Here is a 17380-nt window from a genome sequence, read left to right as displayed (position 1 = left end):
TCGCAACTTTCATGTCTGTAATCGCGTGACCAGAGAGATTGAAGTGTTCTCCGACTGGTTTATGGTTTATGAATGTTATAAATGTTATGAATGTTCTCCAGTCGGAGAACACTTCAATCTCTCTGGTCACGCGATTACGACTTTTACTAAAAATACCCATCACTAGAACTTAGCTTTAATCATGAGCTAAGAGGGAAGGACCTCTCTTGTATCTGGTTAAAAGGTAGGAAACAAAATATAGGAATAAATGGTCAGTTTTCAGAATGGAAAGTGGGCAGTAGTGGAGTTCCCCCAGGATATGTACTAGGACCGGTGCTATTCAATATATTCATAAATGATCTGGAAAAGGGGTAAACAGTGAGGTGATGAAGTTTGCAGATGATACTAAATTACTCAACATAGTTAAGTCCAAAGCTGACTGAAGACGTACAAAGGCATCTCACAAAACTGGGTGACTGAGCAACAAAATGGCAGATGAAATTCAATGTTGATAAGTGCAAAGTAATGCACCTTGAAAAAAAAAATCCTAACAATACATACAAAATGATGAGTTCTAAATTCACTGTTACCATTCAAGAAAGGGACCTTGGAGTCATCATGGATAATTTTCTGGAAACATCTGCTCAATGTGCAGCAGGAGTCAAAAAAGCTAATGGGACTTTAGGAACCATTAAGAAAGGGATAGCTAATGAGACAGAAAATATCATAATGCCACTATATAAATCCATGGTATGGCCACACCTTCAATACTAACTGCTGTTCTGGTTTCCCCATCTTAGAAATGATGTGTTAGAATTAGAAAAGGTACAGAGAAAGATGACAAATCTGATTAGGGGTGTTGGACTCGTGACAAGGAGTGATTAAAAAGACTGGGACTGTTCATCTTAGAAAAGAGAGAACTGAGGGGGGGGGATAGGATAGAGGTCTATAAAATCATGAATGGTGTGCAAAAATGAGTAGGGAAGTGTTATATACCCCTTTATATAACACAAGAATCACGGGTCACCTCATGAAATTATTAGGCAGCAGGTTTAAAATAAACATAAGGCAACATTTTTTCACACAACACACAGATTACCTTTCAGAGTAGCAGCCGTGTTAGTCTGTATCCGCAAAAAGAAAAGGAGTACTTGTGGCACCTTAGAGACTAACAAATTTATTAGAGCATAAGCTTTCGTGAGCTACAGCTCACTTCATCAGATGCATAGAATGGAACATACAATTATATATACATATACACACACATACAGATAAGTTGGAAGTTACCATACAAACTGTGAGAGGCTAATTAGCTAAGATGAGCTATTGTCAGCAGGAGAAAAAAACTTTTGTAGCGCTAATCAAGATGGCCCATTTAGACAGTTGACAAGAAGGTGTGAGGCTACTTAACACAGGGAAATAGATTCAATATGTGTAATGACCCAGCCACTCCCAGTCTCTATTCAAACCCAAGTTAATGGTATCTAGTTTGCATATTAATTCAAGCTCAGCAGTTTCTTGTTGGAGTCTGTTTTTGAAGCTTTTCTGTTGCAAAATTGCCACCCTTAAATCTTTTACTGAGTGGCCAGAGAGGTTGAAGTGTTCTCCTACCGGTTTTTGAATGTTATGATTCCTGAGGTCAGATTTCTGTCCATTTATGTCTACCTTTGGAAGTCATTGCCATGTTGTGAAGGCCAAAAGTATAACTGGGTTCAAAAAAAGAATTAGATAAGTTCATGGAGGATAGGACCATCAATGGCTATTAGCCAAGATGGTCAGGGACACAACCCCATGCTCCAGGTGTCCCAAAACCTCTGACTGCCAGAAGCAGAGACCGGAGGACCGATGGATCACTCCACAATTTCCCAGTTCTGTTCATTCCCTCTGAAAGACAGGATAGTGGGCTAGAGGGACCTCTGCTCTGACTCAGTATTGGCATTCTTATGTTTTTATAATGATGAAGATACATCCGTGATAATGGCACTGGGACTTCTGTATGGTTTGCAGTTTGTATGCTGCTTATCAAGCACCTAAGTATGTATTTTTGTTACTTCCCCATGACCACTGTGTAAAGACGTCTTTGAAACAAACTATGAGCCATTTATTTAGCTGTCTGGCAAGGAATATTGAGTTCTATAGATTTTGTGTACTCTGTTTAGTGATGCCTTCAGCTTCTAATATGCTAATCACTAGGTTCCAGATCATTCCCACAGGCAGGAAACCCCCAAAAAGTTTCTTCCAAATTTTTCTGTTGAGTTTAAACACACTCACACAGGATAAGCACACAAACCCTGCAGGATCCCTTGAGATCAGTGCAGATTTTGGTGATCCTGTGGAGCTCAGCTTCATCTGCATGGAGATTCTGTCTCTACACACCTGCTCCAGGATCCTTCCCTTTCACTCAGACTCGCTGGCAGCAAAGTTTCTCCTCTGTGGTCAGGGGACAGTGTCAAAGTTGTCCACCCCTCATTCCCACCCCACCTCACCTCCATACTGACTGGAGCAGATCCAAATGTGGAGATTCCCCTCTGCACATGGGTCACAGAGATAAAAAATGGTGCCAGGATTGTGAGTGTTTCCTCAGGTCCTGTACCATTTCAAAATCATCACTCACGTGCCACAATTTAATAATACGCAAACCATCATGGGATTTGTGTGAAGAAAAGCACACAGCATTCAATAGAGGGCAAAGTTCCCTCTAAGCTGCTCAGCTGTACAGCAGGCTATCAAGGGCCGTGCAGGCGGGAGAGGCACCTCTTCCTCAGCCCTGGAACTGCTACGGTCGGGACGAGATGCCTCTCCCCCGGCCCCGGAGCTGCTGCAGCGAGAGAGGGTTCGAAGAGTCCTTTCCCCCCACCGCAGCCCCGGGGCAGCCTGCGCCCCAACCCTCTGGCCCTGAGCCACCTCGTGCACCCCAAGCCCCTCGGCCCGACCCCCACCACATATCACCTCCATATTGGTGCACATAACAAAATTCATTCCACAGGTGGATATAAAAAATTAGAGGGAACATTGATAAGGAGTTTATCTTTTTTAATATACACAGAATATAAACTATAATAAGCATATCTTATTTATACAGGTTTTTCAAACGCTACCTAGGAAATCTGTTACAGTTGCAGGTTCATTTGCAAAAATCATAGAAGTAATATTATACACATTTTAAATACTATTTTCTACTATAAAACAGCAAAACACACTTCAGAGTCTTGTATCTAATGATAAGGGAAGGAGAAAACATTGAATAGGCTCTATAACAGAGTTTTTAAGATGAATAAGGAATTTTCAATGTAATCAAGTGACCCTGTTTCAGTTATTTAACGTTAGGATAATGAAGACGGAACTGTATTATTTTTCTGCCAATCAGTTATCAAAGTTTTATTTGCTGGAATGTCTACTAGTAAGAATGCTTTGCTATATATGAGTAAATATATGTATTAATATATATGTATTTTTGTATCGTGTTTGTATAATTTACAGTTAATTAACAATAAAAGCCATATCTAATTTCTAAATTTGAAGAGAGTGTCAGAAAATTCAGACTGGTGTCTGTAAAATCATGACTGGTGTAGAGAAAGTAGATAAGGAAGTGTTGTTTACTGCTTCTCATAACACAAGAACTAGGGGTCACCAAATGAAATTAATAGGCAGCAGGTTTAAAACAAATAAAAGGAAGTATTTTTTCACACAGTGCACGGTCAACCGGTGGAACTCCTTGCCAGAGGATGTTGTGAAGGCCAAGACCATAACAGGGTTAAAAAAAAAGAAGTAGGTAAGTTCATGGAGGATAGGTCCATCAATGGCTATTAGCCAGGATGGGCAGGAATGGTGTCCCTACCCTCTGTTTGCCAGAAGCTGGGAATGAGCGACAGGAGTTGGATCACTTGATTACCTGTTCTGTTCATTCCCTCTGGGGCGCCTGGCACTGGCCACTGTCGGAAGACAGGATACTGGGCTAGATGGACGTTTGGTCTGAAATATGGCCGTTCTTATGAAAAAAATAGATTTAACATTTATATCTGAAAATCTCAAACTACTTTACAAACGTCGATAAATTGCTCCAATGTGAACAGTCCCCATGTAGCATGTCCCACCTGTGCTCTCCCTCAGTACTCCATCAGCACCAGCAGCACAGCTCTTGGCCCTGACATGCTGCCCCTGGCAGGCACTTTGCTGGCTCCAGCCTGCTTCCCCCTTCTGCAGCCAGTTAGAATCATGCGAGGGTAGTTACTCTGCCAAAGCCAGAACTTATACTGATCTGAGAAGGGAACAGTCCACATGCAGAAACTATTCCCCAGACACCTGTCGGGACCTAGCTAGCCACTTCCCCACATTTCAGCTGTTCTGCAAAGAAGCTGTGCTTGTAGAGATTGAAGCAAAGCAGCTGCTTTTGCTCCTTTCTACTCCTTCCCCCCCACACTCCATTTCAGACTGAAATTGCTTGCTTGCTACACTTCAGAACCAAAATCATTCCCTCCAAGATTCCAAGCTCCTGTCTAGAATATTCTCCTACCAATCCCATTTATGAAGGGGTGGGACTTCTTCTCTTATTCTCTTCTGACCGCTGTTACAATTTTATGAGCTCCCATAACAAACAGAACTTTTAATTAACTAAACAGAAGTATTAAAGAAACTGTAACAACCATTTTAAGTAGCTGTGTTATTTACATATTTTCCTGAGTGTTGTGCATAACTTAAAAATCCGTTAAGTTTCATCCTGAATCTTTATTGCTGAAAACTTGTGTAAATATAAAAGGTGAGAAATAGCTAAATTGCATAACAGATGTATCCCCGTTTTATGCTGGATCATGATTAGGTTGCACTGTATGTCTCCAGCACTGACTAATAATTTTACAGTTTATTGTATAAGTATTGAAGGTTTATTCATAACGGGTCAAATACTGAAGTCCTTACTCAGTATTAACTCTGGCAGACTTTACATTGCAGTCAATGAACCAAATTCTGCTCTCAATCATATCAGAGTAATTTCTGAAGTCTGTGGAGTTAGTCCAGATTTGCATCAGTTTAGCAGGTAGCACAATTGAGCCCAACAGGAATTTTAATGACTAATCAGGACTGAGAAACAACTTCAGGATTTTTCTCCATGTCGTTTGTCCAATAAAATAAAATAAAATAAAATACCAGAGTATCAAGTGAGCCAAATACTGCCCTGTTAGGCCATCTTCATTGAAAAACAGAAATCACTCATGTGAATTTAAAATTTCATTTAATAAAGAAAACAGAAAAATATTCAGAGTGGTGTTTTGGCTTTTCGCAAGGACAAATTTACAAAATGGTCAGTTTCGGAGAGTCGAAAACCTGAAGTTCCACTGCCAAATCAGGAAAATATCTCTTCTCAAATAAACCTTATTTTCTGTTCCACAGATGATAAAAACTGAGGAGATGTTCCCAAACCTTTCAGTGTGTAGTTTTAAAAAAACAAACTAGTCCCTTCAGTAGCCATGGTAGTATTGGCTCTGGACAATTCAGTGCTGACATAAGAAGACACGATTATATAGGGAGGCAGCAGTCAGTAGTTAGGGCACTGCACTGCCCGGGGACTCAGGAGACCATTCTTCCACAGCCCTACTATGTGGGCTTGATCATGTCCCTTCCCATTCTCTGTCTTGGCTATTCAGTATGCAAGCTCGTTGGTGCGGGGACTGTCTCTTACTATGTGTACGTACAATGCTAGCAGAAAGGGGTCCCAGTCTTAGTCAGGACCTCGAGACATTACTGCAATATAAATAATTAATAATAACATAAGTATAAATGGAGTTGGGTTGGTGGTGAATTTGCCTCTCTGATTCTTTTAAAATTGTTGTTATTCTATTAAAATTGTTGTTATGATATGAGATACTGAGTTGAGCCCTGATTTAAAACCAAAATACCAAGGCCATGTTCAAAACAAACTTGCAATTTTTCATTAGAATCAAGGAAGTTGCTTGATAAATTTAGCTCTCTGGAGGATTTTAAGTGCCTGTATTTGAAAACAGCATAAACATTAGCTAGACAGTGATTAATACAAGTTTTCCATAGTCGTGTTATTCTTCTGTTTATGTTAATTGTTTTGATGGAGGGAGCTGCAGATCATAGAAACTACTATTTAGGGTGTCGGAAAGTCAAAATCACTGGCTGTGACATGAATAATGAGATTGGTTTGCATTGTTGGATGAATATAATCAAAACTCCTTCGTAATAATGTTGAAGTCATATTACATAGTAAAGGATGACACATTGTCACTCATAATTTCACTTGTCTGCCTTGAGTGATAGGTATCAGAACTTATCTTTGAACTCTTGGTCTTGTATTTCTTGTATCTCAGGCACCACAGATCCTTCATCATATTCACAAAGTAACTTCTAAATTTCACCCCAATAAATGCGTAGAGCACTGGGTTCAAACAACAATGGAAGAAGGCCAGGGTTTCTGTAATGTACCTTGCAAACGCTATTTGCTTTTCACTATCACACTTTTTATTTAATTTACCCATATTTATGGCAGTCACAAGAAGAACCATGTTATATGGTACTTGACAAACCAGGAAAACAATGACAATTAATATAATCAGACATATTGCTTTGTTTCTTTTGGAATTCTGAGCTTTCACCAAGGTTTTGACAATGAATGCATAGCAAAATACCATAAACAGCAGAGGGATAAAAAATCCAAATGCAAGTTGCATACCCAGCAGCAATAATTTCAACACAGTGCCTTTGGTCTCTGTATTGGATCTGTGTTCACAAATCTTTTCTGTTTCATTGACGGCGTGGCTGTAGCTTTGACTGAACATGAAAGTGGAACTGGAAATTAAAATTGACGATACCCATACAACCAAACAGATCAGTCTACTGTATGCTAGCGTTCTAGCCCGAAGTTTAAATGACTTTGTTGCCTGTACAATAGCAATGTATCGGTCCATACTGATAAAGGCCAAGAGCAGCATACCACAATTGAAGTTGATTGCATAAATACCTCTGGTAATTTTGCACATGAAGTCACCAAAGATCCATTTTTCAGCAGCATAATTTACTGCCCAGAATGGAAGAGTGAGAACAAACAATATGTCTGCTATGGCCATGTTGAAGAGGTATATATCGGTCATAGACTTGGTTTTTTTATATAAAGCAAAGGTCATCACTACAAAGATGTTACCCACTAAGCCCAAGACACACATAATTGAGTATGCAATTGGCAAAAATACTTTTGTGAAGTTTCTGACTTCCCCCTTGTCACATGGTGATGTAATTTTATCATAATCAAATGTGTAGTCTGGATATTCTGTGTAGTTGGGTTCTACCTGCAAAAACAATACAGCCAGTTAGCGTAAACATTAGTGCTCATTTCTGCAAGTTCTCTCTATTGCGTAAACAATGGAGAATTGATGGTATGAGACATAAAGGATCAAATTCTGCTTTTAGATACATCCACCCACTCCTGTAATAGACCCCTAACTACTGGCTGAGTTACTGAAGTCCTCAAATCATGGTTTAAAGACTTCAAGTTAAAAAGACTCCACCATTTACATAACACGGTCCCTAACCTTGAATGTTGTTTTCCCATATTTACAAGTCTTTCTTCTAGCATAGTGTATTTGTTGTTTTTCTTGTGCTTTAGCCAATGAAATATCAGCATTCTTTCTAGCATTCAAATTAGTGCTGTGCTCCTTGGAGTATTGTTTGTTGAGTTTCTGGAAATATGGTGGCTAATGAGCGTAATAAAATTGTAACTGAACTGTAAGAGATGGCAATAATCTTCTGGAATAGTGCACAGAACTCCGTACAAAAACTTCAGCAGGATATCCAGTGACAACACAGTCTATGAAACATCACATCATCACAAATAAAACTCTTATTAGCCAATCACTCCCAAGGTCATGACAATTTGTCCAGCACTTCATAGAACTCCCACTTCCAAATCAATTGTTTCATTGGTATATTAATACACTTCACTAATACACTGCTTACCCCACTCATTTTCGTGACGTGCTTCCTCTGATGAGAAAAGAAATGGTGAGGACAGTTCTGGTGTCCTCTTGAGTCCCTGTGCAGGAGGGAAGTGGATTGGATCAGGAGAGGAAAACAGGAAGTGTCAAGAGAGCAAAACAAGAAATATGCGGCAACAGAGAAAACCAAGACTAACAAAATTCATCAAAATATATTGTTTTCATTGAGATGTTCCAGTTTTGATGAAGTCTTCATTGAAAAAAGGTAGGAAATTTTTTGAGGCAGGGTAAAGTGAGTCTGGTACAGTATTCTGGAGTCTGGTGGTTAGGGCATTGGCCTGTGGTGTAGGAGACTCAGGTTCAAGTTCCTGCTCTGCCAGATTCAGAGTGATCTGGGAGGAAAAAAACTCTGCTGTGAATCAGGTGGAGCAGAGACTTGAAGCTGGGGTCTCCCCCACCACAGGCCAGTGCCCGACCCATGCACTCTCCCTTGATGTTTGTGAAAATGTTTGAAAGGTTTTGCTTTCATGCCAGTGCAGAACAAAAACTAATTTCAACACCTCAGCAGGTTGCCGCGAAACAGAATTGTTCTCTGGTCAGCTGTAGTTGAAGGTGATAGTACTGTTGAACTGAAATTGAGTGTGTTTGTGTTGGTGAGGAAGAGCGGTAGTGGACTAACACTTGGAGACTGGTATTAGTTGTGTGAATTCTGCCGTAACTTACGATTTCTTTGATTTTCAGTATTTGCATTATTGTGAGGAAACACCTTAACTCTAATTTAACAAACTCTTTTGTATAGGAATTATTTGGGTTTAAAAAATTTTGCATATGGAGCTGTGGGGACTGCAGACGCATTTGTCAAGGGGCTGGAGAGAGACGCTAGTCTGTGTGTGGGACCGAGGAGATGGTCTTCTCTGTTTCAGACTTGGCACGCCCATTAGAGAAAGCTTTAACCAGTGCTCCAACTTCCTTTGCCTGCTTCTCAAAGTTTTAGTTGTGAAGCTGCAGTAGCCTGGAAGCCTGAAGAGATTTGAGCACCTGGTGGAGGAAGCTTGAATACTATTTAAAGCTCTTTCTTGGAAGTATAAAGTTTCAAACCAAGCAGATGTGATTGTTTAACAGGCTCTACTGTTTCCCCAACTCTGCTTCCTGGCCAGCTCCACTCTCAAGACCCTCGCACAGTCTCTAGCTACTCCTTTAAGTCTTGAGTATGCACTTTCTGTCTCCATCCAGCCATTGTCATTTGTCCACTGTCCAATCTCCATTGTCCCAGCTGATTTTCTTGTTTGTTGTAAGCTATCAGCACTCGCATGCAGGACAGCTGCTCCTTCCTATGGTTTTACCAAGATGCAGGAGACAGGCTGTACCTGAGTCCTTGCTTATAGTTCAGCCAATGTAGCCTTGAATTAACTAGATGTAAGACAATGCTATCTCTGTCAGTTTCTCCCGAGGTGATTTACCTTGCAATTATATATTAAAACCACACACTCTGTCACAATGAATCATTGTGAAATCAATTATTTGCCACAGTAGTTGTAAAATGCATTTAACAACAAATAAATTGAAAAATTGCATGCAGAGTAAATAGAAATAGTTATGGCTCAAAGTATTTACAGACCATACACATCAATTTAAAAAAATAACCCATGCCTTAGATTTTGGAATAATCTGCAAGTGAGTCTGTTCTCAATTCTCAAACTCCAAGGACCCTAAAGATTAGATTCAGCCCTCCCTCCGCAGCAAAAAATCAGAAGTGGTGATATAAAAAAGTTTATAACTCAAATGAATTAACAGATTTACTTGAAAAACTCTCATAAATTATAAAAAGTAAATTCTGTCAGTTTGGTGAGGATACAGAATTTAAGCCCCATTTTAAATGGGGTGAATAAGGACTGCAGTATTTAATCCTGAGTCCGAAGGCTTGCCACACTTCATGCTGACTACAATAGGAGCTAATTCAGACCAAAAATTTGTTACTAATAATAGTAATTGGTTAGTGTGCCTGCTTCTGGCTCTATTTTTCTATACTGTATTAAGTAATTATCAGGGGTACATTTTCATATTGATCCACTAAAAACATAAGTTCTTTAATAGTGCTTATATATATCACACACACTGTCTATATGCTATATGTAATACAAACCCAGCAACATGCCATTTTTCCAGTGCATGTACCTCAGTATATTTCATTTCACTATCAACGAATACATGAGTTGTCAAAAGTACTAATGTGATGCAAAGGTAAACAAGTGAATAACCTGGAATTATAACAATATAGACAGAAGAGTCTTATGGGGTGGATAAATGATAAGCATGGGTAACGAAGATAGATTTCTGAAAGATAAGAAGATTTCAGATACTTCAATTAAATCAGTAAGTAACCTCCAAATATTGCTAAAAATCATCACAGCTCCACTTCTTACACTTTGCAGATGCATGGATTAAACAGATTTGGTCAGAGTCCCTTTCAAATATTTGCACAGCCTTGTTTTATTTTATTACTCACCAATTACTCACAGAAGAATGCGCCAGGCAAAAAGGAAGTAGGTATTCTGTTCTGATGGGTTCACCCTCAACTTCAGTAAAAATGCGCTCGAATATTAGGAACTCGAGAAACAAGAAATAGCAGCATTATTATAAGTACAGATTAAATTCAATGATCACCACTTCCTCCTAACATGCAACAACAATAATCTGTTGTGCATGTAAGGGCAGAGATTCAGCTGTAGGTGTATTGTAGATGACAGAACTGGATGTTACTTGTTCAGGCATTAAGACACTATTAAAATTTTGATAGTTTTTATTAAATGGTCCTATTAGCATTGGAACTATGGAGAATAGGCTTGTATCTAATTAAATGGTTTCATTGTGCTTGGAACATATCATGAATTATGGCCTCTATCCTGCAAAAAATTAAGCAAATAAGCGCTTAACTTTATGCATCAGGGAGGCCAACTGAAGTCAATGGAGTTACTGGCAGTGGCTATAAAGTTAAACACATCGAAGTGTTTGTAGGATCAGGGCCCACCTTAGTTACTTAACTGAACAGTAACTATGTTCTGAAGTACACAAGATCTGACTATATATTGGGTTCTAAATTTTCCAAATGATGTACCTGAATTGTACTCAAGCAAAATGTGCACTTGCACAGACAAAACAGGAAAATCTTTGTCGCCTATTTTTGTGCACACTTTTGCTAGTTATATAGTCATAGCTCAGGCACAATGTTAACATTTGTTCTAATTAGCCTTGGAAGGATTTGATTTTATGTTGTATGAATTCTGGATAATATCCGTGTTTATTTCCATGCATTTTATTATTCATTTATGTTCATTCAAATGTTTGCAGTAACACGAAATTAAACAAAAAATAAATCGCTCAAATATGAATGATTTACTCAATGTCCTGAGTGTAAAGTTGTCATAGTTTGTAATATTATTGGATTTCACCAGATGACGCTATTTCAGTGGGCCTTACAAATTTTGTTTAAATCAATAGGAGGCTAGATCTTGGAGAAATGCTAGATATTGGGTGTGACAGTTCTTTTTGGAAGTTGAACATACAGCAATAAAGTTGGTTCCCTACCTGACAGGTTTCAGAGTAACAGCTGTGTTAGTCTGTATTCGCAAAAAGAAAAGGAGGACTTGTGGCACCTTAGAGACTAACCAATTTATTTGAGCATGAGCTTTCGTGAGCTACAGCTCACTTCATCGCATGCATGCTGTGGAAATCGCACAAGACATTTTATACACAGACACCATGAAACAATGCCTCCTCCCACCCCACTCTCCTGCTGGTAATAGCTTCTCTAAAGTGATCATCAAGTTGGGCCATTTCCAGCACAAATCCAGGTTTTCTCACCCTCCGCCCTCCCACAAACAAACTCACTCTCTTGCTGGTAATAGCCCATCCAAAGTGACCACTGTCTTCACAATGCATATGATAATCAATGTGGGCCATTTCCTGCAGAAATCCAGGTTCTCTCACCCCCCTCCAAAAACCACACACACAAACTCACTCTCCTGCTGGTAATAGCCTATCCAAAGTGACCACTCTCCCTACAACCTGCATGAAAATCAAAGTGGGCCATTTCCAGCACAAATCCAGGTTTTCTCACTCCCCCACCCCCATACTCACACAAACTCACTCTCCTGCTGGTAATAGCTCATCCGAAGTGACCACTCCCCCTACCTGGATTTGGAGAAAACCTGGATTTGTGCTGGAAATGGCCCACCTTGATTATCATGCACATTGTAGGGGGAGTGGTCACTTCGGATGAGCTATTACCAGCAGGAGAGTGAGTTTGTGTGAGTATGGGGGTGGGGGAGTGAGAAAACCTGGATTTGTGCTGGAAATGGCCCAACTTGATGATCACTTTAGATAAGCTATTACCAGCAGGAGAGTGGGGTGGGAGGAGGCATTGTTTCATGGTGTCTGTGTATAAAATGTCTTGTGCGATTTCCACAGCATGCATGCGATGAAGTGAGCTGTAGCTCACGAAAGCTCATGCTCAAATAAATTGGTTAGTCTCTAAGGTGCCACAAGTCCTCCTTTTCTTTTTCCCTACCTGAGTTTCTTTGACTGGAATAATTTTATAGATGCCAGGCTGCTGTCTACAGGACAAACCCACAGAATCAAACACATTGCATGGTGTCAAACATTAAATAACTGATCAAACTATTATGTCAAAAGTCAATAATAATTTACAGTTAACTTCTCTCATAGAATCATAGAATATCAGGGTTGGAAGGGACCTCAGAAGATCATCTAGTCCAACCCCCTGCTCAAAGCAGGACCAATCCCAAATTTTTGCCCCAGATCCCTAAATGGCCCCCTCAAGGATTGAACTCACAACCCTGGGTTTTGCAGGCCAATGCTCAAACCACTGAGCTACCCCTCCTATCTTAGATCTGTTTCTAAGGTCCCTTTCTCCATATATCAGCATGAAAGGCCCTGACTGGAATTATGTGATAGAATCCAATCCTTTGCTAACATTACTGACACAAGCACAAATACTCTCTTATTAGCCTTCAAGTGAAATAGAGTTTTTTCCCCTAGATATGCACGCACACATTTTCATTATTACTGATAAAAAATAGGGCTGTCAAGCACTTAAAAAAATTAATGGTGATTAATCATGCTGTTAAACAATAGAATACCATTTATTTTAAATATTTTTGGATGTTTACTACATTTTCAAATATATTAATTTCAATTACAACACAGAATACAAAGTATACAGTACTGACTTTATGTTTATCTTTTATTATAAATGCACTGTAAAAATAAAAAATAGTATTTTGCAGTTCACCTAACACAAGTACTGCAGTGCAATCTATCATGAAAGTTGAACTTACAAATGTAGAATTACGTACAAAAAATAACTACATTCAAAAACAAAACAATGTAAAACTTTAGAGCCTACAAGTCCTCTCAGTCCTACTTTTTGTTCAGCCAATCGCTCAGACAAGCAAATTTGTTTACGTTTGCAGGAAATAATGCTGCCCGCTCTTTGTTTACAATGTCACCTGAAAGCAAGAACAAGCATTTACATGGCATTGTTGTAGCCGATGTCACAAGATATTTATGTGCCAGGTGCAATAAAGTTTCATATGTTCCTTAATGCTTCAACCACCATTCCAGAGGACATATGAATGTTTAACATATTTGGCATGTAAATACCTTGCAACACTGGCTACAAAAGTGCCATGCAAACACTTGTTCTCGCTTTTAGGTGACACTGTAAATAGAAGCAGGCAGCAGTATGTCCCGTAAATGTAAATGAACTTGTTTGTCTTAACAATTGGCAGAATAATAAGTAGGACTGAGTGGACTTGTAGGCTCTAAAATTTACCCTGTTTTGTTTCTGAGTGCAGTTATGTAACCAAAAAAAAATTTGCATTTGTAAGTTACACTTTCATGATAAAGAGATTGCACTTCAGTACTTGTATGAGGTGAATTGAAAAATACTATTTCTTTTGTTTATTATTTTTACAGTGCATATATTTGTAATCAAAATAATAATACAAAGTGAGCACTGTGCACTTTGTATTCTGTGTTGTAATTGAAATCAATATTGAAAATGTAGAAGAACATTCAAAAATATTTAATAAATTTCAATTGGTATTCTATTGTTATAAGTGCGATTAATCGCAATTAATTTTTTAATCACAATTAATTTTTTTGAGTTAATTGTGTGAGTTAACTGCGATTAATTGACAGACCTAATAAAAAATTTCCTTCAGTTTTTGGTGTGTGAATATGCATGTTGAACAAAAAAGGGGTGAAATTAGTTTGTGATTTGACTCTATTGACTTCAACGGAATCATTTGGGGGATGAATTTAGATGCTTGTCACTGTATTGCCTAACCCAAAGTTCCATTTGGATAGGCCTGTGGCAGATTATTAAAGTCATAAAACAGTTGAGAGACTGACCCAGTGTCTAGTGGAGATTGAGGCATGGAAGAGAGAAAGATGTCTGGATTGAGGCTCAGCCAAGACAGAGGTGATGTTGGTAGGCTGGGAGAAACAACTGCAAAAAGTGGCAGAGATTATATCTGCTTCTAAGTTCAATTGCCTTTAGTCACCTGAGCTTATAACATAGGGCTTTGTTAGGCCAACAGCTGCAGTTAGAAAATCGGGTGGGAGCAGCGGTTCCAAAGGTATTTTACCATCTATGCCTGGCTTGACAGCTGTGACGGTATGGAAGTGTGCTCCCACTATCCAGGCCTTTGTCACTTCCAGGTTAGATTACTGCAGTGCGCTTCACATGAGACTACATCTTAAAACCGTTTGTAAGCTGCAACCTGGTGCAGCAGGTGGCTGCTTGGTTTGTAAGTACAGTGTCCTTCAGAAAGCACGTAACGCCTGTGTAATGGTATCTGCACTGGTTACTTGTGAGCTCACCGATAGGTTTAACAATGCTGGTTTTAAATGAGATAGCCCTAAATGATCGAGAGTCAGTCCAGCTGAGTGACAGTCTCTCTTGCTGTGAAACACTGCCACAGTTGTGGTCGGTATAGGTACTGATGTGAGTTCACCCTTGATATAACAGAGAAGGTGGCTAACAGGCGAACAGAATTCCGAAGGGCTCCAGGGCTCTGAAATAGTCTGATTTAGTGACTTTCATGGCATGCGTCAGGGCCCATTTGTTTCATCTGGCTTTTGAAGAGGGGTGGATGGAGTGAGATACTGTCCAGTGTCTGACGAGGAATAGTACTTAAGCACGTGTTAATGGTGTGGTAGATAGAACTCATGAGCTGAGCATATTTCATTTTTGTTTTGTATGTTTAGATAACTGGCAGGGTACCCAGAACTTGTAGATGGGTGCTTTCGACTTATTGCAAACAAAAATAAATTGTAGATACAATAATCTACTCTATATAATGTATTTGTTTTATGATGTATAAAAATGCACTCATCATTAAACTCTCACAATCTTGTAAGTAAATTAGGTCCCCAAAAGCCTGTTTTAACAGCTGTTGAACTTGTTTTATTAAGAACAAATGAAACCTGCAGTTATTACAATCAAAAAATTACGCAGCTTGGTTAAAAAAAAGCTTTTCCTTAAGATCATATTTGCTAATACTTTTTCTTTAGATTGTTTATTCTGTTTTGCTGTCTAGTGAATACTTGCATTTCCAAAGGGTCTGATCCAAAACTCACGGAAGTCAATAGAAGCCTTTCAGTAATTTCAGTGGACTTTGGATCAGGCTTATAATGCGGTTTCTGGACTGTTCTGGAGGTATAAATACTAGTTTTATTTCAAATTATTTTGCTTCTGAAGTATCAAACTATAGCATATAACCTCCTCACTCACTAACACTTTATATAAAAGGAGCATGTGCAAATGTTTTCATAATGCTGATAGAAATTATTTTGTTTCTAATAAATTATTATAAAATATTTTAAAAATCCTGAATAAGAAATTCTGTTGCCTGTTACAAGGCATTTGTAAACGGAGTTACAGACAGTTATTTATACCATGTCTTTATTATGGGTGAAAGCATGTCTTCAAGGAACTTACTAAAGAGAAAAGCAGTTTCTCTTAATATCTAAAGCAGATCCCTTGATTCATAACAATCTTGCTTTCCACATTAAAATTTGGCCCCAGTCCTGCCATGAGCCACACCCGGGCAGACATCTGGCTCACAGAGTGCATTGCAGGATCAGGGCCTTTAACATTTCTTTCTTGCCATGAGAAAACTTTTGACAGCTTTGGGAATGAAAAGGTGATTGTAATTCTTTCAGAGCCGACTTCATTACACAAAGCCAACTCCAGCTCACCTCACTGGTATGAGTAGTCTGATCAGCTTCAGTGGGATTACTCACATGAGTAAAGTAAGCAGGATATGGTAATGATTTATATTCTTCTAACCTGGATACATAACTCAATAAATGTGCTAGTTTTCAGTCCAGATGCTCACTTCCAAATGAAGAATTCTGCTGCTAGTAATGGGCTTAATCGTCCCTATGAGGTCCTGGCTGACATTCTAAGCATTTACAAAGCAATGATATAACTACCTTGAGAGGTAATTAAGTATTATCATCATCATTGTGCTACGAACAGAAAAACAGACCCACAGTAGTTCCATGACTTTCCCAAAGCCACACAAGGAATCGGTGACAGTGGTGGAGATAAGAAGTCAGAAGAAGAAAAGTTTCAGAGTAGCAGCCGTGTTAGTCTGTATTCACAAAAAGAAAAGGAGGACTTGTGACACCTTAGAGACTAACACATTTATTTGAGAAGATAACAGATTTACAATCTGAGCCCTAAACACATTTAGGTAAAATAAGAGGGATGGTTATTGCCCACTAAGTAGACTGATCAGATGTTCAGCTTGGACACTATACAAACCATTGCTGATTCTTTTCTGTATTCTAATATTCCCTAATTAAAAAGTGTAGCTTTTACTTTTAGTCTGTAATAGACACAATTAGCAGCAATAAAAGGAGACTTTGAAAATGAAGAATTAACTCAATTTTAACTGGCTAAGGTAGCTAGTCTGACTTACCACCACTGCACATCTTCTTTTGACCCATTTATTAAGTCCAGACAGCCGTTTGAGCAGATACCAGACTTCTTCAAAGTGTTGTAAGGAGAGGGGGTTTTTTCTTTTTAAGACATCTTACTAAAAATCTGCATGCTATGCAAATGAGGCACCCACACAGTCTTATATTTCAGCTCAAAAAGAAACTTACTCTCATTTTGCTAATATGGTTATTGTGGTTTGTCAAATCTCACCACCGGTGAGCTGTCTGCCACCACGAACTGAACAAAGAGAAAATAAAAGGTAAGAAAAATACTGTGCATGTTATGCAGATGAAACCCACAGGCTTAATCTGGGATGATCCTGGGTTTTTTTTTGCAACTCTAGGAAAACTTCAGCACGTGTCATCCACTTTGTACCATCCCATGTTTTGAATTCATTTACACTTAGATTGACATATATTGA

At 38.9% G+C, this 17380-nt stretch overlaps 1 protein-coding gene across 2 annotated transcripts; it reads right to left on the bottom strand.

Annotated features, from left to right (window-relative positions):
- Positions 1-2995: 2995 nt before the first annotated feature.
- On the bottom strand, positions 2996-17073 carry LOC102942346 (C-C chemokine receptor type 6). Of its 2 annotated transcripts, XM_043543202.1 has the most exons (4): positions 16940-16988; positions 10432-10532; positions 7948-8023; positions 2996-7280 (listed from the first exon to the last, which is right to left on the bottom strand). In XM_043543202.1, the coding sequence occupies exons 3-4, from the start codon at positions 7954-7956 to the stop codon at positions 6195-6197; spliced, it is 1095 nt and encodes a 364-aa protein (XP_043399137.1). In that variant the 5' UTR covers positions 7957-8023; positions 10432-10532; positions 16940-16988; the 3' UTR covers positions 2996-6194. The 2 variants fall into 2 exon arrangements, with proteins under 2 accessions (XP_043399137.1, XP_027688979.2); XM_027833178.3 differs by lacking the exon at positions 10432-10532 and having other exon boundaries at positions 16940-17073.
- Between the last annotated feature and the right edge of the window lie 307 nt (positions 17074-17380).

Source organism: Chelonia mydas, chromosome 3, assembly GCF_015237465.2.
Source record: "Chelonia mydas isolate rCheMyd1 chromosome 3, rCheMyd1.pri.v2, whole genome shotgun sequence".
Classification (NCBI taxonomy): Eukaryota; Metazoa; Chordata; order Testudines; family Cheloniidae; genus Chelonia; species Chelonia mydas.
The sequence above is the reverse complement of the archived record's forward strand: the minus strand, read 5'-3'. Positions and strand labels throughout refer to the sequence as shown.